The 26,838-nt window shown below is 36.0% G+C and overlaps 3 protein-coding genes across 3 annotated transcripts; 2 read left to right on the top strand and 1 right to left on the bottom strand.

Moving 5' to 3' along the window:
- Positions 1 to 685: 685 nt before the first annotated feature.
- LOC118628349 (olfactory receptor 5M3) lies at positions 686 to 1,722 on the top strand. The gene has a single exon (XM_036259240.1). It carries the CDS (start codon positions 721 to 723, stop codon positions 1,651 to 1,653), a length of 933 nt encoding a protein of 310 aa, XP_036115133.1. The 5' UTR covers positions 686 to 720; the 3' UTR covers positions 1,654 to 1,722.
- A 7,232-nt stretch (positions 1,723 to 8,954) lies between these two features.
- LOC118627777 (olfactory receptor 5M9) lies at positions 8,955 to 16,279 on the top strand. Its single transcript, XM_036258221.1, has 2 exons — positions 8,955 to 9,848; positions 16,265 to 16,279. The coding sequence occupies exons 1-2, from the start codon at positions 8,955 to 8,957 to the stop codon at positions 16,277 to 16,279; spliced, it is 909 nt and encodes a 302-aa protein (XP_036114114.1).
- Positions 16,280 to 25,600: 9,321 nt separating this feature from the next.
- On the bottom strand, positions 25,601 to 26,557 carry LOC118628694 (olfactory receptor 1038-like). Its single transcript, XM_036259629.1, has one exon. It carries the CDS (start codon positions 26,555 to 26,557, stop codon positions 25,601 to 25,603), a length of 957 nt encoding a protein of 318 aa, XP_036115522.1.
- Between the last annotated feature and the right edge of the window lie 281 nt (positions 26,558 to 26,838).

Genomic DNA, 26,838 nt, shown 5'->3' with positions numbered 1-26,838 from the left:
GGTGTCATCCAGTAGCTTATAATTACATGTTATATATGCTAAAGAGTCTGTATGCAGGGAATACGTATAATGTATGAATATGTATGGATGTGTACAAGTGGTTCACCCTTTTTACTTGGCTTTGATGAAGACTGTGATTAGTTTGTCCCACTTCAGTTTAAGTGAGTACAAGCATGAGATTAGATTAAAAATATGTTTGTATCTGGCATTTAGAGCTGATGATTTATTTGATTAAGTGGCTTTCATCTCTAATCATGGAGAATATACTTATAATGAAAAAGAGATGACATAAAAATTTATTTTTAACTCACGGTCAAAAGAGAAGTATTAATCTCCATAAATATCTTAAAAATGTGAAACTACCAAACATGCGAGCATTGGAAATGAAGGATATCTAAAAGGTAGTCTCATACATTTAGCTAATCACAATATTTAGTACTAGTGTGTTTCAATCCCAATATTTCATATAACTGTGATGTAATAGGACCTGTGTATTTATCTATGTTAGTGGCCTTCAGAAAGCCTGTTGCACAGCGAGCGCTCAGAAAAGATTTGTTGAAAATCAAGCAAAAGGCAGCCATAGACATGTAACAAAGAAAACAATGAAAGTGGGCATGAATAAAAGTATAAATTAATAAGTAATCAATAGCTAATTTTTAAATTTCTTTCTTTCTTGTTGTCACAGAGTTTTGTAACTGACACTGACTTAGAACTGAGAAAATGCTCAATTTCACCGATGTGACAGAGTTTATTCTTTTGGGACTAACTAGTCATCGGGAATGGCAAGTTCTCTTCTTCATCTTTTTTCTTGTGGTCTATATTATCACCATCGTGGGGAATATGGGCATCATCATGTTAATTCAGGTCAGCCCGCATCTCAACAGCCCCATGTACTTTTTTCTCAGTCATCTGTCATTTGTTGACATCTGGTTTTCTTCCAATGTCACCCCTAAAATGTTAGAAAACCTGTTATCAGAGACAAAAACTATTTCTTACACTGGTTGCTTGGTACAATGTTTCTTCTTCATTGCCCTTGTCCATGTAGAAATTTTTATCCTTGCTGTGATGGCCTTTGATAGATACATGGCGATTGGGAAACCTCTGTTGTATGGCAGCAGAATGTCAAGGGTTGTCTGTATCCGACTGATCTCTTTCCCTTACATATATGGTTTTCTGACTAGTCTGGCAGCAACATTATGGACGTATGGCTTGTACTTCTGTGGGAAAATTGAGATCAACCACTTCTATTGTGCAGATCCACCTCTCATCAAAATGGCCTGTGCCGGAACCTTTGTCAAAGAGTACACCATGATCATACTTGCAGGCATTAACTTCACATATTCTCTGACTGTGGTTATCATTTCTTACCTGTTCATCCTCATTGCCATTCTACGGATGCACTCGGCAGAAGGGAGGCAGAAGGCATTTTCCACCTGTGGGTCCCATTTGACTGCTGTCATCATATTTTATGGAACTCTTATTTTCATGTATCTCAGACGTCCCACCGAGGATTCTGTGGAGCAGGGGAAAATGGTGGCTGTGTTCTATACCACAGTGATCCCCATGCTGAACCCCATGATCTACAGTCTGAGGAACAAGGATGTTAAAGAAGCCATGAACAAAGTGATGAGTAGAATATGTGAAAATAAATAAAATAAAATTGAGTTAATTTTGTCTTCTGTGTTATATAAATATATGTTTGTTAGCAGGTGATGGCTCAGTACATAGCTAAAGACCTTTACAAAAGCTAAATATTGTGCATTGAAAAGAAAAAAGAGAAAAAGACTGAATTCCAGGGAAAAGAAAGCAGATAGACCCATGCCTGTTGATGTAAGTAGTGAGGATAACTAGACATTTATAAATGAAGTAATCGAAAGGTTATTTAAATTGATGTTCACAAGGACACTAATTAAAATTTTTCAAATACTTAGCTATAATGAACAGATTTTGTTTTTCATTTAAAAATGTGGTAGATGAATTTGGGAAATATCAATTTGCTTACTTAGAAAGTAAATTGGGGCAGAAAAACTAACATTCTATTTAATATTCTAGAATGAGGACATAAAATGATCTCACTAAAAGTTGTGATATTAAATGCTTTTTTCAATATGAACAGCAGATCTGTTTAGTGACAAATACTTTGAATTTTTTTTTATTGTTTTTTTTTTAGAGAGAGAAGATGTGAGAGGGAGAGAGAGATAGAAACATCTATGAGAGAGAACATCGATTGGCTGCCTCCTACATGCCCCCGCTGGGGATCACAATCTGGGATGTGCCCTGACTGGGAATCGAACTGGTGACCTCTTTGTGCATGGGTCGACACTCAACCACTGAGCCACACCAGCCAGGTGCGACAACTGCTTTGAAAATAGCCATCCTATAGTATTAAATACCTTTTCAATTTGTTTTTTAAGAGACACAACATGGTGTCTCTCTTTTACAGATTCCAATAACTACTGTAATTCAACCCAAAATTTGCCAGAGACCAGACTGTGCACTTCCATGTGCTCCTGCCAAGAGTATTCAGTCTGAATGTAGTAGGTAGAATTAGTGGATGGACGTGCCTTTTGAAAGCACAGGGTTCCAGATTCCACTTCACAAGTTGAAATAATATTCATGTGAAATATTTTGCACATCAGTGATGATATAGTACTTAAATATTTAAAAATATTTTTCCTATTTGAAAGAAATTAAATATTTAGGGTGGTCTCTTTCTTGTTAACAATGACATGGCCTATCATGATAATACTAACATGATTTGGTATCTCTCGTGTACCTCATTTCACAAAACACAAGGATGAGGCACCAACTTTACAACTTGGACTTTCTTAAAGGCTCTTTGTCCTCAGATAAATAAATAAATAAGTAATAACTTGATGTTTTGAGGTGGATAATGCGTTACTACAGAAATGTAATTCATAGATTTAAACTACACATTTAAGTAACTACAAATTTATCTGCAAAGATGTAAATATAAAAAGAGATTGATGCAATATGAGAACAAGTGTTCTTCCTTGCCTGTTTTTGAGTTTTTATTTTTCCCAAGGGAAACCAAAAACACAGATGAACTCATTTCCACACATACCCACATGTATATCATGTGGCAACACATTAAAACTATCCACATATAAACAAATTGCTATTTTAGATTAAATTGTAACATTACTGTGTCTCTAGTTAAAGAACTTAAATTCCCTCAGGAATTTAAGATCTAACTTACTTAATGTTAATTTGGAATGGGTTTAATGTAATTTCTTTTGAGAGTGAAAATATTTGTTGGAGAACTCTTGATATGTCATGTTATGACATATTTCACAATATGATTTTAATACTTTGTAATCTGTTACTATATAGATTTGTATGACCTTTGTTACCTCTTTTATTCAAAGGTGAAATTGTTTCCCAACTGACTTTTTTTGGAGAGTTACTTTCGTGTTACATGAAGGATGATGATGCCAAGGTCAAAAGTTAAATAATGTTCTTGGTCTGGGTTTCCAAATTTTAAATTAATTTGTGAGTGATCATAGAAAATTCAATTTTATTATCTGTCTAATCAAATTTCAGTTGTAGTCTTTGATCTCCAAGGTCTTTTCTGGTTCATAATTTCCATGAGTTGGCGGAAATTAAAGTAATTTTGTCATAGCTGAAAATTCAGGACATCTCTGTTAAATACTTTTTAAAATAAATTTTATTGTTACATTTATTTCTGTATCTATCAACCGCATTATATTTAAGCATCTCCAACACAAAGTGTATTTGTCTCTCTTTGTCACTCTCTTCCTTGCTCTCTAACACACATACACACACTTTCTTTTTTTCAAAGCTACATTTTCATCAAAAAGTGCATATTACATCATAATAACCTGGTGCCCAAAAAGTTCATCTAATATATTTTCTCCATAAATAAATTATAAGGGACTCAGGAGCTCTGGATACTTGGGAATTAAGAATTCAGAAGGAAACTTTACCTGGGCATAATTATGTCCATAATTTTCCAGACTACATTGAGATAGTATATAGTTTAGAGTTTATTAAAAATCTAGGTTAGCATTCTTGATCTTCAACTTCTGGCTATCTAAACTAGGTAGAAAAAATTAAACTTATAGTTACTTTCCATGTGCATATTTTTATTTTACAACATAGAGATAATATTAGTCACAACTTGTAAATTGTTTTGAGGTGAAACTGCATAAATTATTTTATTTTTGGAGTGTGTCATGTGAGACAGGCATTGTGCTGAGAGTTATCCCTTTGTCATCAGAAATCATCAAGTCCCGCTGTAAGATAGTAGTAGTTTCCCCATTCTACAGGTGAGTATTGAGGCTGAGATTGCTACTTTTCTAAGGTCATGTAGCTACAATGATAAAACCAAGGTTTGATTCTTGATCTGACTTCAAAGTTGGGGCTCTATTTACTCCCAGAAAAGCTTAAACTCTATAAATCAAATTGCTCTACTATGATGGCCAAAACCTTTACTTTTACCCATTCTCCCTAAATGTTTCCAGGTGATCTAAACTTTTGATGCATCTGTAATAAAAATAATGAGATACATATGGTACAAGATGCTGTGATTATGTATGGTGACAGATGCTATTTTTTAGACCTGTAACACAACAGAAAAGAAAGTGACTGACTAAAATTTTACAGGGTGCAAACAAAGAATATTTTTCTGACAGGCATAATTGCCAAGTGCGAATGGAACAGGGCAGAACCCATATGAAGGTAAGAGAAATTATACCATGATATTAGTAATTTTGATTTCTTTCTTTTTTTTTTTTTTTCTTATCCTCACCCGAGGACATTTTTCCATTTTTTGTTCAGATAGAGCGGGAGGGAGAGAGAGGAAGAGAGAGAGAGAAACATCGATGTGAAGGGACACATCGAGTGGCTGCCACCCGCACGACCAACCAGGGCCGGGGACAAACTGAAACCGAGGTATGTGCCCTTAGCTGGAACCGAACCCGGGTCTCTCTGTACCGCAGGCCAACGCTCCAACCACTGAGCCAAACCGGCCAGGGCTAATTTTGATTTCTTAATTTTATTAAAATAATTATCTTTCCAATTAACACCACTTAGCTTCTTCTGCTCCTGAGATGTTTCTAGAATTGTAATCATTATTCTTTTCATAATTACTTGGATAGTTCCTTGGGGAGATGCTCCCAGTGTTCCAGATTCTATTATAAATAGTAAGAAATTAGCATCTGCTCTTCTCCTCTGCTGAAGGTAGGTCAGCAAATTGTATTCTATACAATACAGATGAATGCAGTCAAATCTTTTATTTTTTTATCCTTACCTTGAAGAGAAGACTGAGACCTTATTTTTAGTCTTAATTGTTATTATAGTGTTTAATTTTGTGAAATTATATTACTAGTAAATATTTTTATTTCTATTCAGAGTTTATTCAGAATCTCATATAAATGATTTTGTTACAATGAGGGTTTACAAAATTTGTATTCCTCATTTTTTACCCATTCATTCTTCTCTACAAATTTCATTGATTTGTACATTGTTGTTTGAAAATATATGTTAATGAAGTTTGAGGATATTGTGTCAGTAAGGGTGATTGTACCAGTAAGTTTTCTTCATGGAAAATTCCTAAAAAGTTAATAAAAGTGAATTTATTTTTTTATTTATAAATTGCACATTCTCTACTCTCAATTGTTTTTATAGATGATACATACTTGTGTAAGAAATTGGCTCTATCTCAGAAGTGACTTTCTAGTCTAATCCTGAGTCTATGAGATACCCATAACGATGGAAAAGTATTGAGTCACTTGGTTTACCATCTCTGTGGTTCAACCTGCTCTAGGGTCATACAAAGCTCTGTCCATCAAGGATAAAGTATTAAAGGATACATTTGTGTCTAGTCTTAGAGGGTAATCCAACTAAATTTTAAATGTGTAGAAATAGAATAATAAGTTGGCAAAGAAGTAGCAGTATAAGGTTATTAAGGGTACCACACTGGAGTTATATTAATTGGTTTGTAGCCCAGTCTGGTCAATTAGTAGACATTTGACCCATGAAGCCGTTACTAGTCTTTCAGTGCACTGGTTTCATTTGTAAAGTGACAATGTTAGTAGAACCTGTTTCCTAACCTTTGCATGCAATAGGTTTCGTAAGCATTCAATAAAAGTTGACTACTCTTACTAATATTATAAAGTTGAGACGCTGGTCACTAGAACAATCTATCTTAGAGAGTTTTAATAATATCATAACATGTTATATGAAGCTTATCTAGAGATCGGGACTTTTTAAAATTGGTGTGAATATTTCTGAATATCTGTTCTATGTAACATCCAAGCTAGGCATTTCAAAGAATTCCAAGATGAATGAGACAAACTCTACTACCACAGAGCTGGTGATTATGTGCAGAGAAAGAGAAATACACACATCACACAGGGATTGAAACAAAATTAGAGTACTATTAATTTATGTTTTTAGATATTTTGATGCTTATTATACATTTTTTACTTAATATAATAGTACCATTAACCCAAGTGAAACTCTGTTCATTAGAGAATCTGGGTTCATGAAGTGGGGTCAGGAATGCTTACATAGGAAAATCCTTGACCTTAGCTCTATTTCCCAAAGGCAGTGTGCATCTCTTATCTGGCTAAGTATTTCCATACTTAAAAGGAGCCAAAACCATTGAGCTACCATCATGGAGGTCTATAATAAGGGGGAACTTAGATCAGAACTGAAACTGTAGTACCTATTGTTATGTGCCAAATCATTTTAAATATGACAGGTTTATTTTATGTATTAAGCATTTATGGGGAAAGACAAGAGTTCATAGAGATTAATTAACTTCTCAAATGTGCCCTGCTACTAATTGGAGGGGATAAGATATTATAGAGGTCATGCGCTTATTTATATGTAAAGGAATGTCTCTAGTAACATTTTTTTGCAACATGCCAAGCTAATATTTCCTCTTCTGAGCTTTTGCCTTTGTATCTAGTTCTTTCTTCATATTTCTACACAGTTGGCTACTTTTTACTGACTCAGAAGTCACCTTCCCCAAAATATCACTTTAATCACTCTGTCTGCACGCCACCTCCCCTTATTACTTTTGTCACAGCAGTTCCACTCCCTAAATTATCTCATTTGTATATCTGTTTGTTACTTATTCCTTTTCAACAAGAGCAAAGTATAATGCAAGCCAGAATCTTGTGTATTTTTTTTGCCCCTCCTACTTTCAGAATTTAGATTACTTCTAGAAGTAAAATTTTATCTGACATGTAATTGGCTTTGATGTTTGCAAAATAAATGAATGTAAGCAATTACAAAAGCCCATTTATAGTTCACCAACATACCCTTTATTTTTTTGTATACTTTTTTATTTTCTATTGTTGAAAATATTACAGATGTTCCCCTTTTCCCCCCATAGACTCCCTCCTCCTTGCTCCTGTCACTTGTCTTTCTCTGATGGCTTATTTTGCACAGCATAATATACCCTTTAAATATTATTATTATGGCCTGGCTGGTGTGGCCCAGTGGTTGAGTGTTGACCCATGCACCAAGAGGTTGCTGGTTTGATTCTTGGTCAGGGCACATGCCCAGGTTGTGGGCCAGATCCCCAGTGGGTAGCATGCAGGAGGTGGCCAATCAATGTTCTTGCTCGTCAATGTTTCTATCTCTCCCTCTTCCTTCCTCTCTCTCTAAAAATCAATAAAGAAAAAAATATTATTATGGAGAGGTTAAATTTCCAAGATTGTGCTAATCTGACATTTCCTTGAAAACTCATGGCAAGTAAAGGAAGTAAACTGGAAGAAGTAAACTAGAGAAGTGTAGTAAAACAAGAAAATATTTGGGAACTTTTCCTTGCAGTGATGCCAAATTTGAATGTGAATATATAATAAGACATAGAATTGATTGGTTTTGAAAACCAGTGGAGACATACTAGTTATTAAAACATGTTACCTAAGCTTTACCACAAGGTATTTATCTATTGACATAATTTTGATAGTTGTTGCTAGGTGATTAAATCACTGGTAGTTTACTCTTCTGATATAACTGTACAACTAATAAAGTCTATGATGTTGCCCTGGCTGGTTTTGCTCAGTGGTTAGAGCATCGACCTGTGGTCCAGAGACCAAGGTTCGGTTCCTGCTAAGGGCATGTACCTTGGTTGCAGTTTGTCCCTGGCCCTGGTTGGGTTGTGCGGGTGACAACCACTCGATGTGGCCCTTTCATGTCAATGTTTCTCTCTCTCTCTCTCTTTTCCTCTCTCTCCCTCCCACTCTAGCTGAACAAAAAAATGGAAAAATGTCCTCGGGTGAGGTTAAAAAAACATGAATAAAGACTATGATGTTAAGTTTCTTTCACCTTACTTCCTCAAGAAGTGGCAATTAAACAAACATATTGTTAGCTAAACAAAATAAAATACAAGTCGACATTTCATAAGTTGAAAGAATATGATATCATATGCTGTCATAACATAGGACAAATGTGTCAATGACTAGATAGTAATATCAATGTACTGAGACACTAGTTGGAGAGTCTGAATACAATTTCATTTTAAAAAATCCATGTCCATATGAATATAGAACACTTTTCGGTTAATCAGTCCATGTGGAATTGGATTTAGCCATTCTCTGACAAACTTCAGTCAGACTTTTGTCATTTTTGTTCACCATGATTTTAACATTAGTGTCATAATCTAGCAAAATCTAAATGTCTAATCTTAATAATATCTATTAACAATGAATATAATTTCCTCTTTTACAGATAAGAAACTGATCAATATTGATTATAACTACTTATAAGACCTATTAAAGGAAACAATTATGCCTATGTATTCTTACCTTGGGCATTGTGCAAAATCTGCATTAATTTTTAAATTATTTATATTAGAATAAAGAGAAATGTGACCCAAAATTTCAAGAATAAAACAAATTAATTCATTTAAAAAAAATTTCTCCATAGGCTATATGGACTGGGTCTATATAAAAACAATGCCAAATTTTACAGATGTGACAGAATTTATTCTTCTGGGGTTGACACGTCGCCAGGAGCTTCAAGTTCTCTTTTTTGTGATGTTCCTAATAGTTTACGTAATCACACTGTTAGGAAACATTGGTATGATCATTTTGATCAGCATCACTCCCCAGCTTCAGAGCCCAATGTACTTTTTCTTGAGTCATTTGTCTTTTGTGGATGTGTGGTTCTCTTCCAATGTGACCCCCAAAATGCTAGAAAACTTATTATCAGAGACAAAAACAATTTCCTATGTGGGATGTTTGGTGCAGTGTTACTTTTTCATCGCCCTTGTCCATGTGGAGGTCTATATATTGGCAGTGATGGCCTTTGATCGCTACATGGCCATCTGCAACCCTTTGCTTTATGGCAGTAAAATGTCCAGGACTGTATGTGTTCGGCTCATTTCTGTGCCTTATGTCTATGGATTCTCTGTTAGTCTAATATGCACACTATGGACGTATGGCTTGTACTTCTGCGGAAACTTGGAAATCAACCACTTCTATTGTGCAGACCCTCCTCTCATCAAGATTGCCTGTGGGGGAGTCTACATCAAAGAATACACAATGATTGTGATTGCTGGAATAAACTTCACATATTCCTTCTCCGTGGTCCTCATCTCCTATACCCTCATCGTAGTAGCTGTGCTACGCATGCGCTCTGCTGATGGGAGGAAGAAGGCGTTCTCCACCTGCGGGTCCCACTTGACAGCCGTTACCATGTTTTATGGGACTCTCATATTCATGTATCTGAGGCGGCCCACTGAAGAGTCTGTGGAGCAGGGGAAAGTGGTGGCTGTGTTTTATACCACAGTGATCCCCATGCTGAACCCCATGATCTACAGTTTGAGAAACAAGGATGTGAAAGAGGCAGTCAGCAAAGCAATCTTCAAGGCAAACTTGGGGCTGTGAAACTACCTAGATATGTTTGTGGTGTGTTGCTACCTACTATGCTTGTCCAAGCATAAAAGTCCTAGCTCGAAAAAGATTTTCTAAAGACAATTCTTACATAAAATGAAAAGTCCAATCTAATACAGTGATGCTTTACCCCATGAATGGACTCTAATAATGAAACCTGCTTTATCCTATGTATACAATTTTACTACTGAATTTAAAATATTAGTGTCATTCACAGTGTATATAAAATTATGCTAAGAACTCATAAATAAGTTTAGATAAAAATATTAATTTAGAGATATCCTTGTTGAAATCACACATGATTTCCCAGGATATATTTATATACACATACTCCTTCACTAGATTTCAAATAAAATATATAATTACATGAAAAAAAGAGTAAGAATTCACCTCTTTTCTATGACTACAGGATGTTGATAGACACTGATTTACCAAAAAAATGTTCTATAGTGTTTATGTACAAATGGATTATTAAAAATGAAATTGTATTTGGAATCTTCAACTTGTATCTCAACACAATCATAAGATCTGTCAGTATACATTATTTTATAGTTAACAATGTTTGTGTTTTCAATGATCTGTTTAATTACCCTTAGGCCTTGTTTTTTTTTTGTTGTTATTGTTTTTGTTTTTAAGGTTATTATTATAATTTTTTTATTTAATTTTAGTTTTGTTACAGATGGTTCTCTTTTTTTAGCCCATTGACACCCTCCTCCCCATCCCCTGTGACCCATCCCTGGCTTTGTTGTCCATGTCCATTGGTTATGTGTACATGCACATAAGTTCTGTGGTTTATCTCTTCCCACCACCCACCACCCCCTCTTCTGAGGGTTGTCAGTCTGTACCCTACTTCCGTGTTTCTGGGTCTACCCTATTCCTCAGACTGTTATATTCATTATATTCCATATATAAGTGAGATCATGTCGTATTTGTCTTTTTCTGCTTGGCTTGTTTCACTTAGGATAATACTTTCCAGGTCCCTCCATGTCGTCTCAAAGGATAAGACATCTTTCTTTCTTACAGCTGCATAGTACTCCATTGTGTATATGTACCACAGCTTTTTTATCCATTTGTCTACTGATGGACACTTGGGCTGTTTCCAGATCTTAGCTATTGTAAATAATGCTTCTACGAACATGGGGGTACATATATTCTTTCTGATTGGTGTTTCAGGCTTCTTAGGGTATATTCCTAAAAGCGGGATCACTGGGTCAAATGGCAATTCAATTTTTAATTTTTTGAGATAACCCTATATTGTTTTCCATAGTGGCTGCACCAGTCTGCATTCCCAACAGCAGCGTACTAGAGTCCTCTTTTTTCCACACTCTCGCCAACACTTGTTTGATGATTTGATGATGGCGGCCATTCTGACAGGTGTGAGGTGATACCTCATTGTTGTTTTAATTTGCATCTCTCTGATCATTAGTGACATTGAGCATTTCTTCATATGTCTCTTGGCCATTGGTATGTCCTGTTTGGATAGGTGTCTATTCAGCTCCTCTGCCCATTTTTTAATTGGGTTCTTTGATACCTTTGTTGAGGTGTATGAGTACTCTATATATTTTGGAAATTAATCCCATACAGTGGGTTGCCTTTCCATTTTGATGGTTGTTTCTTAGGCCTTGTTTTGGATTGAAGTATACATTTTCTGGTGTTAAAGGGGTTAAATATAAATGACTAAAGATTTTCCTCACCTCATTATAATAAAAAATAAGCCAGTATAAATTTTATGATATTTGAAATCTGACCTTTGTCCTATTAAAGCTTTGGTTGATATGATTTGAAACTATTGTTTGATTCCAGTTCTTCCTACTAGTACTAAATATTTTGGCTCTGTGTTTTGCAGCTTAAATCAAGATTTTAGTACCTAGAGTGAATCAGCCAGGTAAGAAGCCCTGTTCCACTAAATTTTATTGCATTGGTCATGCATTCAAATTTAATCAATACAGTTCAAAATGTTATCCCATTAGGCCTGGTTAAACCTCTTCAAAAGCGCACTGTTCAATTTTTCTAGATTGGTGCATCTACAGCCCACTTAATCTACATTCCATTCTTGCTACAAGTAGAAAACACATTTGTCTTATTTTGATGATTCTTGCTAACCTATCATTATAGGGCAAAGGACAAGAAGAAGTGATTCCTGATGCGCGAGTTTATTCTTGTGTAAGTGCTATTCTAATTAAAGGGGGCACACAATTGAGTATGTGCAGGAAGACTCTGAGAAGAAGCATATAGTTGTAGTAACATCACTGGTAGGATGGACTAATTCAGAGACAATGTTACTACTCAGACTAATATACCCATTAACCATGGACCACTTTCCCTTAGAATGGATCTGAAGAAAGGCAGATGGTTGAAGGAGGGGAACTGTCATTTATAACTTTGGAGTCTGAGTAGGGAAAGAATATCATTGGTTGGTATTGGAAACTGTGTTCACAAAGGTTTTTAAAATAATTTTTTTTGCCTTGAATTTTTATTTGCAGGTGTGTTTTTTTAACAATGATCTTCTCCTACCCTCATGCAGTTATCTCTTTCCCCCTCTAGGCTAAACAAGTGAAGAGGTGTGTCTTACTCACTTTTTAAAATTTATTTTTTATTAATCAATTTACTTTTGTTACATATTTTTCTCCTTTTTCCCCATTGCCATCCTCCACCACATCCCCCCTCCCCTTTCTGTGGCATTGTTGTCTATGTCCATTTGTTATGCATATATGCATATAAGTTCTTTGGTTTATTTCTTCCCTACTCCCTGCCCCCCTCCTCTGAGGTTTGTCAGTCTGTACCCTACTTCTATGTCTCTGGGTCTATTTTGTTCACCAGCTTATTTTGTTCATTATATTTTACAAATAAGTGAGATCATGTGATATTTGTTTTACTCTGATTGGCTTATTTCACTTAGCCTAATACTCTCCTAAAATTTTTTTTGAAACCACTAATATTTGCTTCTAAAGAGTTAGTTAGTGTCAAGTGCAGGAAGTAAGGCAGCTCAAGGAACAACTGCTTTCACAGAGATTGACATTATAACCTGATATTCTAAGACCATTTTCTGTGATCCTTATGGCATAGGTATTTCTACTGTTTAAGAAACATGAAAAAATGGTGGCAGAGTGAATGGAAGCTACACAGACCATTGCCTAGGACCATACTGGAAATACAACTAAAATAAAGACATTTCATCTTGAAAAACCAACTGAAGAGCATCTGAGAGAATCCTTATAACTAGGTACATTAAGAGGACCCCCAAATTGAGACTGGTAGGAGCTGCAGAGGCACAAGGGGGCTGGCGGGGTGCTCACAGGCAGCAGCTGAGCACTTTCTTAGCTGTAAGCAGTTCCCTCTGAGAAGTTTAGGGTTAAAACCCAAGCTAGTTCCCCAGCACAGAGTGGTGGAACAGGGAAAGGTGCCCACATAACACCCGGCTGGGAAAATCACCAGAGCAGAGATTTTGTCTGGCAAGGAGAGGTGCATGGAACACTGGAACTTTCCTGAAGGGCCAGTGCATTAAATTACAGCTATAACCACTCACCTTGGGCTCCAGCAGAGAGAGGGTGAACTGGACTGCAACTGTATCAGGAGAGTCAGGGGTTTGAGGCAGTGGGAAGGGAGCTGGGAAGGAAGCCATTAGAAGCTCTATGCTGAGTCACTCTTCTATAGGATAGTAGTCATATTCCTCAAAGATCCCCTTTCCAGAGTGGCTGTAGCCTGGGGCAGAAGCAACTGCCCCTCCCTCAGGATTTTAACATTACCTGGGCCTGGAGAAGTGAAACCTGAGGCTCATTAGCAGCCATTGACTACCAGCAAGCCCGTAGCAGAGGTGAGATTCTGAAGGCTTTGAGCCTTGGGCTTGACCCTCAGTGTTGGGTGTCCTGGCTCTGGGGACTGAGTTGTGAAGGCTGAGGTCTGGATCCCTGCACTAAGCAAATAACCGACACTGCAGAAATCACTTTCTCCTCAAAGCAACTTTAACCCAGGTGAAAGCAATTGCTCCACCTGCTGGAAATCCTTTTACCCTGCCCATGCAAGTGTTTTTGTTTGTTTGTTTGTTGTTTGTTTTTTGTTTTGTTTTGTTTTGTTTTCAATTCAGCTGAGGGCTACAACCTTAGGCTCATTAAGTAACTGAGACTAATAGCCTACAGGCAAAAGCTCTGGGATAATTGAATCTTTGCTTGGCCTGCAACTCTACTCAGAAAGGTAATACTAAACATTGGTGTTTAACATGGTCCCTTCCATACTCATCTAAACCCAGTAGAAGGAGCCACAATAAGCGAACACTGACACTCACAGGGAAAATTTAACAGCCTCCAAAACCTGTTGAGACAACCAAAATGGTGAAACAAAGAAACAAATCCCACAAAAAAGAACAGATTTCTACAGAAAAAGGGATAAATTAAATAGAATTAAGCAAGTTATCAGAGGTAATATTTAGAGTAATGATTATGGGGGAACTCAAAAGCATGAGTAAAGAAACAATGAAAATCAGAATAGAAACAATGATAATCAACCAATTGGAAATAAAAAATCACCAAATAGAAATGAAGAACAACATAGCAGAAATAAAGAAAACATTGGAAGAAATAACAAGCGGATTAGAGGAAAAAATTACCCAATCAGAGAGCCAAAATAAAAAAAATCAAAAAAAAATAAAAAACAATAAAAAAATGGAGGATAGTTTAAGAGAGCTGTGGGACAATATAAAATGTAACAACATCTGCATCATAGGAGTTCCAGAAGAAGAATAAAATGAGCAAGGGTTAGAGAATATATTTGAAGAAATAGTGGCATAAAACTTTCCTAATTTGGTAAGGAAAATGGCATACAAGCTCAGGAAGCATGGAAAGCCACAAGTAAGAAGAAGCCAAAGAGGCCCACACCAAGACACATCATAATTATAATGCCAAAAATTAAAGACAAAGAGAGAATCTTAAAGGCAGCAAGAGAAAAGCAACATGTTACCTACAAAGGTGCCCCCACAAAGCTATCAGCTGATTTCTCAACAGAAACACTATAGGCCAGAGGGAATGGCATGAAGTGTTCAAGGTAATGAAACACAAGGATCTGATTCCAAGACTACTCTATCCAACATGGCTATCATTCAAAATAGAAGGTGAAATAAAGAGCTTCCCAGACCAAAAAAAAAAAAAAAAGGCTAAAGGAATATATTAATACCAAACAGAACTGCAAGAAATGTTTAAAGGACTGCTGTAATAAACAGAAGAAATAGAGAGAAAAATATAGCCATAATAAATAAAAACAGCAACAAATAAGCTCATATAAATAATACCTTAAATGTAAATGGATGAAATGCTCCAATCAAAAAGCAGAGTACCTGAATGGACAAAACAGTATGACTCATATATATGTGTTTACAATAGACCCACCTCACAATGAAAGACTCACATAGGTTGAAAGTGAAGGAATGGTAAAAAAAAAAACTTTCCAAGCATATGTAAATAAATAATAATTTAAAAAAAACTAGAGTAACAATACTCATATCTCATAAAATATACTTTAAAATTAAGGCTATAACAACAGACAAAGAAGGCCACTACATAATATTGAAAAGATCTATGCAACAGGAGGATATAACCTTGGTAAACATATATGCACCCAATATAGGAGCACCGAAATATATTTAATAATCTTCTGGAGGACTTTAAAAGAGAAATAAACAGCAATACAATCATAGCAGGAGATCCTCTAGGCAAAAAATTAGCAAGGAAAGAGAGACTCTAAATGATGCACTAAATCAAGTGGCTTTAATAGATATTTACAGAGGATTACATCCCCAAACTGCAGAATTGACATTCTTCTAAAGTGCACACAGGACATTCTCAAAGATAGACTGCATGTTAGGACACAAATTAAGTCTCTACAAGTTCAAGAAGATTGAAATCATATCAAGCATCTTTTCAGATCACAAATGGCATGAAACTAGAAAAATATTACAATAAACACACTGAAAACATTCAAACACATGGAGGCTAAATACTATGTTTTTAAACAATGAATGGATTACCAAGGAGATCAAGGAAGAAATTATAAACTTTCTGGAAACCAATGAAAATTAACACACAACAAGACAAAATCTATGAAACGCAGCGAAAGCAGTTCTGAGAAGGAAGTTCATAGCACTACAGACCTACCTCAAGAAACAAGAAAAATTTCTAATTGATTATCTAACCCTGTTACTTAAAGAACTATAAAGTAAACAAAAGTAAAACCCAGAGCAAGTAGAAGGACAGAGCTGGTTCTTTGAAAAGATAAACATGATTGATGAATCTTTAGCCAGACTAACCAAGAAACAAAGGACCCAAATAAACAAAATCAGAAATGACAGAGAAGTGACAACTGACACCACAGAAATACAAAAGATTGTTAAAAAATAGAATGAAAAATTATACGCCAACAAATTAGACAATCTAGGCGAAATGGACAATTTCTAGAATCACACAGTCTTCTGAAACTGAACAGGGAAGAGACAGAAAACTTGAACAGACCAGTAACACTAAAGCAATTAAAGCTATAATTAATAAAATCCCAGCAAACAAAAGCCAGAATCTGGATTTCTTCACAGAGGAGTTTTACCGAACATTCAAAGAAGAACTTACACCCATTCTCTCTCTCTCTCTCTCTCTCTCTCTCTCTCTCTCTCTCTTTCTCTCTCTCTCCCCCTCTCTCTCTCTCTTTTGTGATGAATTAATTTTAACATTTTTTTTAATCTTATTTTTGTTACCGATGTTTCTCCTTTTTTCACCCCATTGACACCCTCCTCCCCATCCCCCACACCCCATCCCATCCCTAGCTTTGTTGTCCATGTCCATTGGTTATGCATACATGAATATAAGTTCTATGGTTTATCTCTACCCTTCCCCATTCTCCCCTTCTTCTAAGGATTGTCTGTACCCTACATCCATGTTTCTGGGTCTACCCTATTCCTCAGACTGTTATGTGCATTATATTCCATAAAAAAGTGAGATCACGTGGTATTTGTCTTTTTCTGCTTGGCTTGTTTCACTTAGGATAATACTTTCCAGGTCCATCCATGTCATCCCAAAGGATAAGATATCTTTCTTTCTTACAGCTTCATACTACTTCATTGTGTATATGTACCACAGCTTTCTTATCCATTCATCTCCTAATGGACACTTGGGCTGTTTCCAGATCTTAGCTATTGTAAATAGTGCTGCTATGAACATGGGGGTACATATATTCTTTCTGATTGGTGTTTCAGGCTTCTTAAGGTATATTCCTAGAAGTGAGATCGCTAGATCAAATGAAAGTCAATTTTTAATTTTTTGAGGTAACACCATATTGTTTTCCATGGTGGCTGCACCAGTCTGCATTCCCACCAGTAGTGTACTAAAGTCCCCTTTTCTCCACACCCTCACCAACACTTGTTGTTTGATGATTTGTTGATGGTGGCCATTCTGACAGGTGTGAGGTGATACCTCATTGTTGTTTTAATTTGCATCTCTCTGATGATTAGTGATGTTGAGTATTTCTTCATATGTCTCTTGGCCATTGGTATGTCCTGTTTGGATAGGTGTCTATTCAGCTCCTCTGCCCATTTTTTAATTGGGTTCTTTGCTTTTCCTTTGTTGAGTTGTATGAGTACTCTATATATTTTGGAAATTAACCCCTTATCTTATGTATCATTGGCAATGATGTTCTCCCATACAGTGGGTTGCTTTTCCATTTTGATATTGTTTTTATTTTGTTTTTTTTTTTTTTTTTTTTTTTGATGTGCAGAAGCTTTTTAGTTTGATGTAGTCCCATGTGTTCATTTTCTCCTTTGTTTCTGTTGCTTTAGGTGATGTATCAGTGAAAATTCTGCTGCATATGATGTCTGAGATTTTGTTGCCTACATTTTCTTCTAGAATTTTTATGGATTAAAGGGTCACATTTAAGTCTTTTATCCATTTTGAGTTTATTTTTGTGTATGGTGTAAGTTGATGGTCTAGTTTCATTTTTTTTTTTTTTTTGCATGTAGCTGTCCAATTTTCCCAACACCATTTATTAAATAGACTGTCTTTACTCCACTGCATGCTCTTGCCACCTTTGTCAAATACTAATTGAGCATATTGCCTTGGGTCCATTTCTGGGTTCTCTATTCTTTTCCACTGGTATATATGCCTGTTATTTCTGCGTACCAGGCTGTTTTTATTACAGTGGCTTTGTAGTATAACCTGAAGTCTGGTAATGTGATTCCTCCTACTTTGTTCTTCTTTTCCAAGATTGCTGTGGCTATTCAGTGTCTTTTTTGGTTCCATATGAACTTTTGAAGTGTTTGTTCTAGTTCTGTGAAATATATCATTGGTATTTTGATGGGGATTGCATTGAATTTATAGATTGCTTTGGGTAATATGGACATTTTAATGATGTTAATTCTTCCAATCCATGAACAAGGTATGTGCTTCCATTTTTTTATATCTTCCCTTATTTCTTTTTTCAATGTCCTGTAGTTTTCTGCAAATAGGTCCTTTACTTCCTTGGTTAAGGTTATTCCTAGGTGTCTTAATTTTCTTGCTGCAATGTTAAATGGGATTGTTTTTTCAGTTTCTCTTTCAGTGATTTCATCATTGGTGTATAAGATGCCATCGATTTATTGGCCTTAATTTTGTATCCTGCTATTTTCCCAAATTCATTTATTAAGTCTAGTGATTTTTGATGGAGTCTTTAGGTTTTTCTATGTATAATATCATGTCATCTGCAAATAATGACAGTCTCACTTTCTCCTTTCCAATTTGTATCCCTTTAATTTTTCTTCCTGTCTGATTGCTGTGGCTAAGACTTTTAGTACTATGTTAAGTAAGAGTGGTGAAAGTCGGCATTCCTGTCTTGTTCCTGTTCTTAAGGGAAATGTTTTTACTTTATGCCCATTGAGCATGATGTTGTCTGTAGGTCTTTCATATATGGCCTTTATTATGTCGACATATGATCCCTCTATTCCCACGTTGCTGAGTGTTTTTATCAGCAATGGATGCTGTATTTTGTCAAATGCTTTTTCAGCATCTATTGATATGATCATATGGTTTTCATTCTTCATTTTGTTTATGTGGTTTATCACATTTATTGATTTGCAAATATTGTACCAGCCTTGCATCCCTGGGATGAATTCCACTAGGTCATGGTGAATAATATTTTTAATGTATTGCTGTATTAGATTTGATAGTATTTTGTTCAGAATTTTGGTGTCTTTGTTCATCAGGGATATTGGCCTGTAGTTTTCTTTCTTTGTAGTGTCTTTTTCTGATTTTGGAATTACAGTTATGCTGGCCTCATGAAATGAGTTTGGAAGTCTTCCTTCTTCTTGAATTTTTTGAATAGTTTGAGGAGAATGGGTGTTAGTTCTTTTTTGAATGTTCCGTAAAACTCCCCCATGAAGCCATCTGGGCCTGGGCTTTTGTTTGCTGGGAGAGTCTTGATTACATCTTCAATTTCCTTAGTTGTTAGTGGGCTGTTCAAGTTTTCTATATCTTCCTGGTCCAGTTTTGGGAGACTATCTATTTCTAGAAATTTGTCCATATTTCTTAGATTGTTGAATTTGTTGCCATATAATTGTTCATAGTAGCTGTTAATGATCTTTTGTATTTCTGTGGTGTCAGTTGTTACTTCTCTTTCATTTCTGATTTTGTGTATTTGGGTCCTCTCTCTTTGTTTCTTGGTGAGCCTAGCTAAGGGTCCATCAATCTTGTTTGTCTTTTCGAAAAACCAGCTCTTTGTTTCATTGATCCTTTGAATTACTTTATTTTATTATTATTTTTTTTTGTACTCTATGTCATTTATTTCTGCTCTGATATTTACTATTTTCTTCCTTCTACTTGCTCTGGGGTTCTCTTTTTGTTTGCTTTTTAATTCTTTAAGTTGTGATGTTATACAGTCAATAGAAATGTTTCTTATTTCTTGAGGTAGGCATATAGTACTATGAACTTCCCTCTCAGAACTGCTTTCACTGCATCCCATAGATTTTGTGTTGTTGTGTATTCATTTTCATTGGTTTCCAGGAAATGTTTAATTTCTTCCTTGATCCATGGTAACCCATTCATTGTTTAATAACATGCTATTTCGCCTCCATGTGTTCACATGTCTTTGCATATTTTTGTTGCAATTGATTTCTAGTTTCATGCCATTGTGATCTGAAAAGGTGCTTGATATGATTTCAATCTTCTTGAAGTTGTAGAGATTTAATTTGTGTTCTATCATGTGGTCTATCTTTGAGAATGTCCCATGTGCACTTGAGAAGAATGTGAATTCTGTAGTTTTGGGATGTAATTCTCTGTAGATAACTATGAAATCCATTTGGTCTAGTGCTTTGTTTAGAGTGTCTGTTTCCTTGCTAGTTTTTTGTCTAGAGGATCCATCCAGTGGTGTCAATGGAGTGTTGAAGTCCCCTGCTATGATTGAATTGCTATCAATTTCTTCTTTGATTTTCTCCAGAAGATTTTTAATATATTTTGGTGCTCCTATATTGGGTGCATATATGTTTATCAAGGTTATATCTTCCTGTTGGATAGATTCTTTCAATATTATGTAGTGGCCTTCTTTGTCTCTAGTTATGGCCTTCATTTTGAAATGTACTTTATCAGATATGAGTATTGCTACTCCAGCTTTTTTTTTTGCTTTCCCTTTGCATGATAGATTTTTTTTCATCCCTTCACTTTCAACCTATATGAGTCTTTTGTTGTGAGGTAGGTCTCTTGTAAACAACATATAGATGAGTCATGCTTTTTTATCCAGTAAGCTACTCTGTGTCTTTTTATTGGAGCTTTCAGTCTATTTACATTAAAGGTGATTATTGATATGTACTTATTTATTGCCATTTTTGTTTAGTTTGGTTACATTTCTCTTCCTATTTCTTCTACTAATTACAGCAGTCCTTTTAGCATAACTTGCAGTGCTGGTTTGGTGCTAACGTATTCCCTTAGCCTTTTTTTTGTCTGTGAAGCTCTTTATTTGACCTTCTATTTTGAATGATATCCTTGCTGGGTAGAGTAGTCTTGGATTCGGGTCCCTTTTTTTCATAACCTTGATCACTTCATGCCATTCCCTTCTGGCCTATAGTGTTTTTGTGAGAAGTCAGCTGATAGCCTTATGGGAGTTCCTTTGTGGGTAACCTGTTGCTTATCTCTTGCTGCCTTTAAGATTCTCTCTTTGTCTTTAATTTTTGGCATTTTGATTACTATGTGTCTTTGTGTGTGTCTTTGTGTGGGTTCTTCTTACTTTGGGCTCTCTGTGCTTGTTGAACTTGAATGCCTTCTTTCTTCACCAAATTAGGGAAGTTTTCTGTCACAATTTTTTTCAAATATATTCTCTAACCCTTGCTCATTTTCTTCTCCTTTGAGGACTCCTATGATGTGAATATGATTATGTTTCCAGTTGTCCCACAGTTCTCTTAAGCTGTCTTCCTGTTTTTTAATAATTTTTCCTTTTGGTTTTCTGATTGGTTGATTTTTTTCTATCCTGTCTTCTAATTCACTGATCCGGCTCTCCACTTACTCTATTCTGCTGTTTAGACCATCCAATTTGTTCTTTATTTCTGATATGTCATTATTCACTTCTTGGTGGTTTTTGATTTCCAGTTGGTTGATTTTCAGCATCTTTATGTCTTTACTCATGCTGTAGAGCTTCCTCAAGATCATGGCTCTTAATTCTAGCTCTGTTAACTTGCCTAACTGCTCCATATTTATCTCATCTTTGGTAGAGATCTCTTGTTCTTTCATTTGGCTTTTTTTTCTGTGTTTCACCATTTTGGCTATCATGGTGGGCTTTGGAGCCTGCCAAGTTTTCCCTGTGAGTGTTTGTGTCATCTAACCTCTACTTCCTAGGGCAAATTTTGCTTTGAGGATGATGAAATCTCCTCACATACTTGCCTATTCTCCTAGTATTGAGTAAAGTAAATCTGGCCCTCTGTCTTCACTAGAAGGAGGTAAAAACCCACTGGTCTAGTTTTGTGTTTAACCCTTTTGTCCCCCTGCTTGATGAGACCTTGGACTCATCATGACCTCCAATTGTCCCAGCCTCCAGGCTACTTCTCTTCACTACTATTTTCAGATACTTATAAGCTTCTTTCTTGGCCTCAGGGATTTTAGACCAATTTTTTCTGCACCACTTGTAGGTATGGAATAAGTGAGCTTCCATCAGACATGTTAGCCAACACACATCTTTAGCTATTGTTAGTATGGGTTGAATTGTATCCTCCAAAAAGATATATTGAATTCATAAGCCCAAGTCCCTCAAAATGACATGATTTGAAAATAAAGTTATTGCAGATGTAGTTAGTTAAAATGAGGTCATATTGCAGTACAGTGAGCCAGTCCTGTCCTGGTCCTACTTCTCACTGGTCCTCTTGATGTGGTGGATGTAACACCTGGGAAGGTGACCCTGCCACTCCCTAGCATCTATCTCCGTCCTCCAAGCCTCCATATTCCTTTGAGCCTCCAGGTCCTAATCTGTGAAGTAAGATAGTAGAAATAGTTTTGAAGTATTAAAAAAGGCATGCAGTGTAGGATTAGGAGTTATTAGAAACATGAACTAATGTTTTGGTCATGAGAAAAGCACGTTTATGCCGTGCCTAACCTTGTAAGTGCACCCCAAAGGAAACAGACAGCAAAGTGCCCTGGTCATTGAAACGCCACAGAAATTCCTGCTCCTGAAAGCTCTTAGTTCAGCCCATCATCAAACATTTCTCACATTCCCTGTTGCCTTGCAAACACAAAGATGTGCACATTACCACGGGTAGTAAAAACAAGTTTGTGAAAATGAAATGTTTGTTTACATGGAACAGAAAGAAAATAAAATGGGAAATTATACCATGATGGGGAACAAGTGTGATTTCTACTCCACAACTAGCCTGATGAGTTAGAAAGCTGAATCACTTTGTAGCTCCCTGAGACCTGGTTATTACTGATAATAGCCTCCAGCTCATTACCAACAGAAAATGGATTTATAACACATCACCTTCATAAACTACTTTTAAGTGCAAATGCTTCATAGTTACTCTTAAAGATGATTTCCAAATTCTGACTTAGTTCCTTTTCTAAAATAGGGGAACTGCTCATTTTCCACTGTCCCTAGATGAAAGGGTGACAGATGAGATGACCTGTGAGAAAAGGCCTTTGAATACCCAGGACCACTATAACTGAGACACCCTGGACCCTGGGTCTTGGGCCCTGACAGGTGTTGAGTAAGGATGTCAGTCCAGCAGGTGTACTTTTAGTAGCTTTGTGACTTTGCAGCAACCTCATTTGAATCCAGTATGCTACCCAGAGGAAGGGCACATTTTCCTTTATGATTCACTAATCTTTAAATCCTACTCACATTGCCAATGTGAGCTCGAGCCCTTACTTCTTGTGGTCAGGAATATGGCTCTTCTGTCATCCTGAGTTCTTTTCCACTCTCCACTTGACTGCATAAACTTTGCATTATTCTCTTAGATTTTTAACCTTATGCTTTGGAATTACAAAACAAGCAAAACTGAAAATAAAACAAAACAAACAAACAAAGAAAACAAACAAAAATAGCGAAGATACTCTCCTTTCTTGAATACTTGCCCTCGACAACTGATTGACTTTCAAGATTAATTTCTCTGTGATGGTACACTCTCCCCAAAGGAAATAAATTCAAGAGCTTAAAAGTCATAATTATAATTCAATGCTTTCTCTCCAAAACGTGTATCATTTGCATCCACTTAAAACATCCTATTCCTGCTTTAATAATGGTGTTGTGGTTGAGTGAGGCAGACATAAAAATAATTTTTAAAATATTTTTCCTTCCCCTACCCACTCAAAAATGTTGCCATTGAAATTATTGACCTAGATCCAAATATGGAAGCCACATACTGAAGGTCTAATTGCCTTACCTTAACCTCTAACAGTATTTGTATTATCACAAAAATCTAACATCTAAACCTAATCATTAAACCTATACTAAGATAATTTAGAATGACTTAAGTTAAACTGGTTATTATAAACTTCTGATTAACTCCTATACTGTGATTTCTTTTGCCAGTATTTCCCAAAATACAATATACGAGATGATTGTATATATCACACAGATATTTGGTTATTTTAAATATTTGAGTGTTTATAATTTTTGTTACTTTCTATTTGTGATGACTGGCATAAATCTTTCTCATTTTCAATGATTATATATAGTTTAGTTTTCAGATTTATTTAAATAAACTATGAGTTAATTTAATAAAAATATATTAAACAAAAAGTAAATGTAATATTACAATGTAGGAAAAATCATAGTAATAACTAAAAGTCAGAAAACAACATAACTTTATGACAAGTCACCACAATCACACACCCACACAACTGCCTATCATATATATGTATAAAATATACTTTGAATAGTTACTGCATATAGATATTCTATATTATTATATATACAGCAACTCTATATATCAAAGCTCTACTTCCCATAGGGTTTAAATATACCTCACTACTTGAATTTTTTTAGTTCAATAATTTCTGCAATGTTTAAGACTCTAAAGTGGTTCTAGTAAGAGAAAATCCCAGTAAGTCTGTTGTGAAAGTCATTGTTGTTATAGCATCGGTTAAGTTTAGTCATATAATATTCAAACCGAATTGGAGGGAACTTGGGTATCCAATGTGCTTCCCACAGTGTTTAATGAGCTGTAACTCTAGGGCAGAGTCAGCTTCCAGGCCCTGCACTTTATAAGCACCACTTACCAGAACTCAATAATGTTAAATCAGCTTTTCCTACCACTAAGAGTTGGTTTTGAGGAGTCTATCTAATAGAAGCCAGAGATATTACCCAATGTCACTGAGCTAGAAGTGGTAAAACGTAAGTCTGAACCCAAAACCATGAGATTTCAAGAACAAACTGCTTCTTTTACAGAGATGTCATGACTTGAATGCAGAAAGATTTTGATTACTTGTCATGTCTGGGTTTGAATCATGAGCCTTTGGCAAGATGAAAGCAGAAATGATAGAATAAAAGGGGGACTCAGTTCATGGAAGGAGAAGATTCTCACATAATTCTGACACATGCCATTGACATGGTTTTGTTTTGTGTATTTGATAATAAACTTTATTTTGTTCATTATTTGTTAATTTTGTTCTTGTTCACTTTCTTCATTGCTTGTTGTTTACAACTTCATTATCAAATAAAGAAAATAAATTTCCCAAGTTGCTAGAATCATTCTAACACCTATCATAGTACACAGTTAATTGTAGCACAGAATTCTAATTCAGCAGATTGAGTTCTTTAGAATCCATGCTAATTGTGTAATTTCAGGGAGTGATCAGCAATGAATCCAGTGGTGGTCAGAGGCAGAGTGAGACATGGTGGCTAACAGACAGGAGACACTTGAGGAAAAGGCTATGAAATGACATGGGAATGGACTAGAAACTTACTTACTCACCTTTCTTGCCCCCTTCTCTGTCGTCCACCAGTATAAACAACAGAAACACATTGAAAAGGAACAGCTAAAAATTATTATTAGTTGAATAGGAACTTTCCTGGTAAAAGATACTAGAGTCACCTACCTGAACAGTAGCAATTTGTTAAAAATAAATTCTACTCCTTTGAATATTTCATTTTATTATAGACTATATAAAAATAGAACTCATATACAAAATAATGTTAGCCATATGAAGAATAATAAAAATACAATAAAATAAAATATAAAAACAACATATCTGTATGTGGCCTTGCTCCAAGTCAGGTGTTGTTCCAAGTCACTTTTTAAAGTTTCTTAGAGGCAGGACATAACATTTTTCAATGGCTTTTCTCAAGGCACTTTTTACCTCTTGGTTCCTCAAGCTGTAGATCATGGGGTTCAGCATGGGAATGACTATTGTATAGAACACAGAGGCCACTTTGTCTGTGTCAAGGGAGTGGTTTGATTTGGGCTGCAGGTACATGAAGATCAGAGTCCCGTAGAACAGAGTCACAGCAGTCAGATGAGAGGCACAGGTGGAGAATGCTTTGCGCCTGCCTTCTGTAGATTGGATTCTCAGAATGGCAGCCACAATGTATAAGTAAGAAATAAGAACAGTGGTCAAAGAGCTGATCATGTTGAATCCAGCAAAGATGAAAATCAAGACTTCTTTGAGGCTGGTGTCTGAGCAGGCAAGGGCCATTAAGGGGACATCATCACAGTAAAAGTGATTGATCACATTGGGGCCACAATAGACCAGCTGGAAAGTAACAACTGTATGGAGCAAAGCAACAGAAAAGCTGTATAAGTAGGGGCCTGATACCAGCTGCACACACACCTTTTGGGACATGATCACCATGTACAGAAGAGGATTGCAGATGGCCACGTAGCGGTCATAAGCCATTATCGCCAGAAGGAACATCTCCAAAATCAAGAAGTTCAGGAAAAAGCCCAGCTGTGTTGCACATGCATAGAAAGATATAGACCTGTGCTGGGTCAGGAGGCTCTCCAGGAACTTGGGGGCTATTGAAGAGGAGTAACAAAGATCCACCAAGGCCAGATTACTGAGGAAAAAGTACATGGGTGTGTGAAGCCGAGCATCCAGTCGGATTAATGAAATCATCCCAATGTTTCCTACCAAAGTTAGAGTGTATATCACCAAAATGAGCAGAAAGAGAACAGTTTCAATCTCCCCATGAACTGAGAAGCCCAAAAGAATGAATTCGGTTACACTGGTGCTATTTCTTTCAGCCATTTATTCCTGTGTCTCAGCTGCTGGAAAAAGACAAGATAGAGCCAGAAACAAATTATTGGGACTAAGAAATTGTCATTGAATGCCAACTCTGGTGTGTTTTATTGTCAGAAATTATAGTTCTTTGGAGTAGAATATCAGAACAAACACGTCCCATTTCAAATGATCATTTCTTGCTGGGTATAATTTTATGAGGCCCAAAATTGAGAGCCAATGAAAAATAACTGTATTGAAGGCTATATAGTAAAGATAAAAAACAAAACATTCTATGTTTGTAAATATAC

Source organism: Molossus molossus, unplaced genomic scaffold (assembly GCF_014108415.1).
Source record: "Molossus molossus isolate mMolMol1 unplaced genomic scaffold, mMolMol1.p scaffold_m16_p_13, whole genome shotgun sequence".
NCBI classification, from domain to species: Eukaryota; Metazoa; Chordata; class Mammalia; order Chiroptera; family Molossidae; genus Molossus; species Molossus molossus.
Note: the sequence above shows the minus strand (reverse complement) of the source record. Positions and strands in the feature narration are given on the sequence as shown.

Coding starts and splice junctions, on each gene's coding strand:
- LOC118628349 (XM_036259240.1), top strand. CDS start 721: ATGCTCAATTTCACCGATGTGACAGAGTTTATTCTTTTGGGACTAACT.
- LOC118627777 (XM_036258221.1), top strand. CDS start 8,955: ATGCCAAATTTTACAGATGTGACAGAATTTATTCTTCTGGGGTTGACA.
- LOC118628694 (XM_036259629.1), bottom strand. CDS start 26,557: ATGGCTGAAAGAAATAGCACCAGTGTAACCGAATTCATTCTTTTGGGC.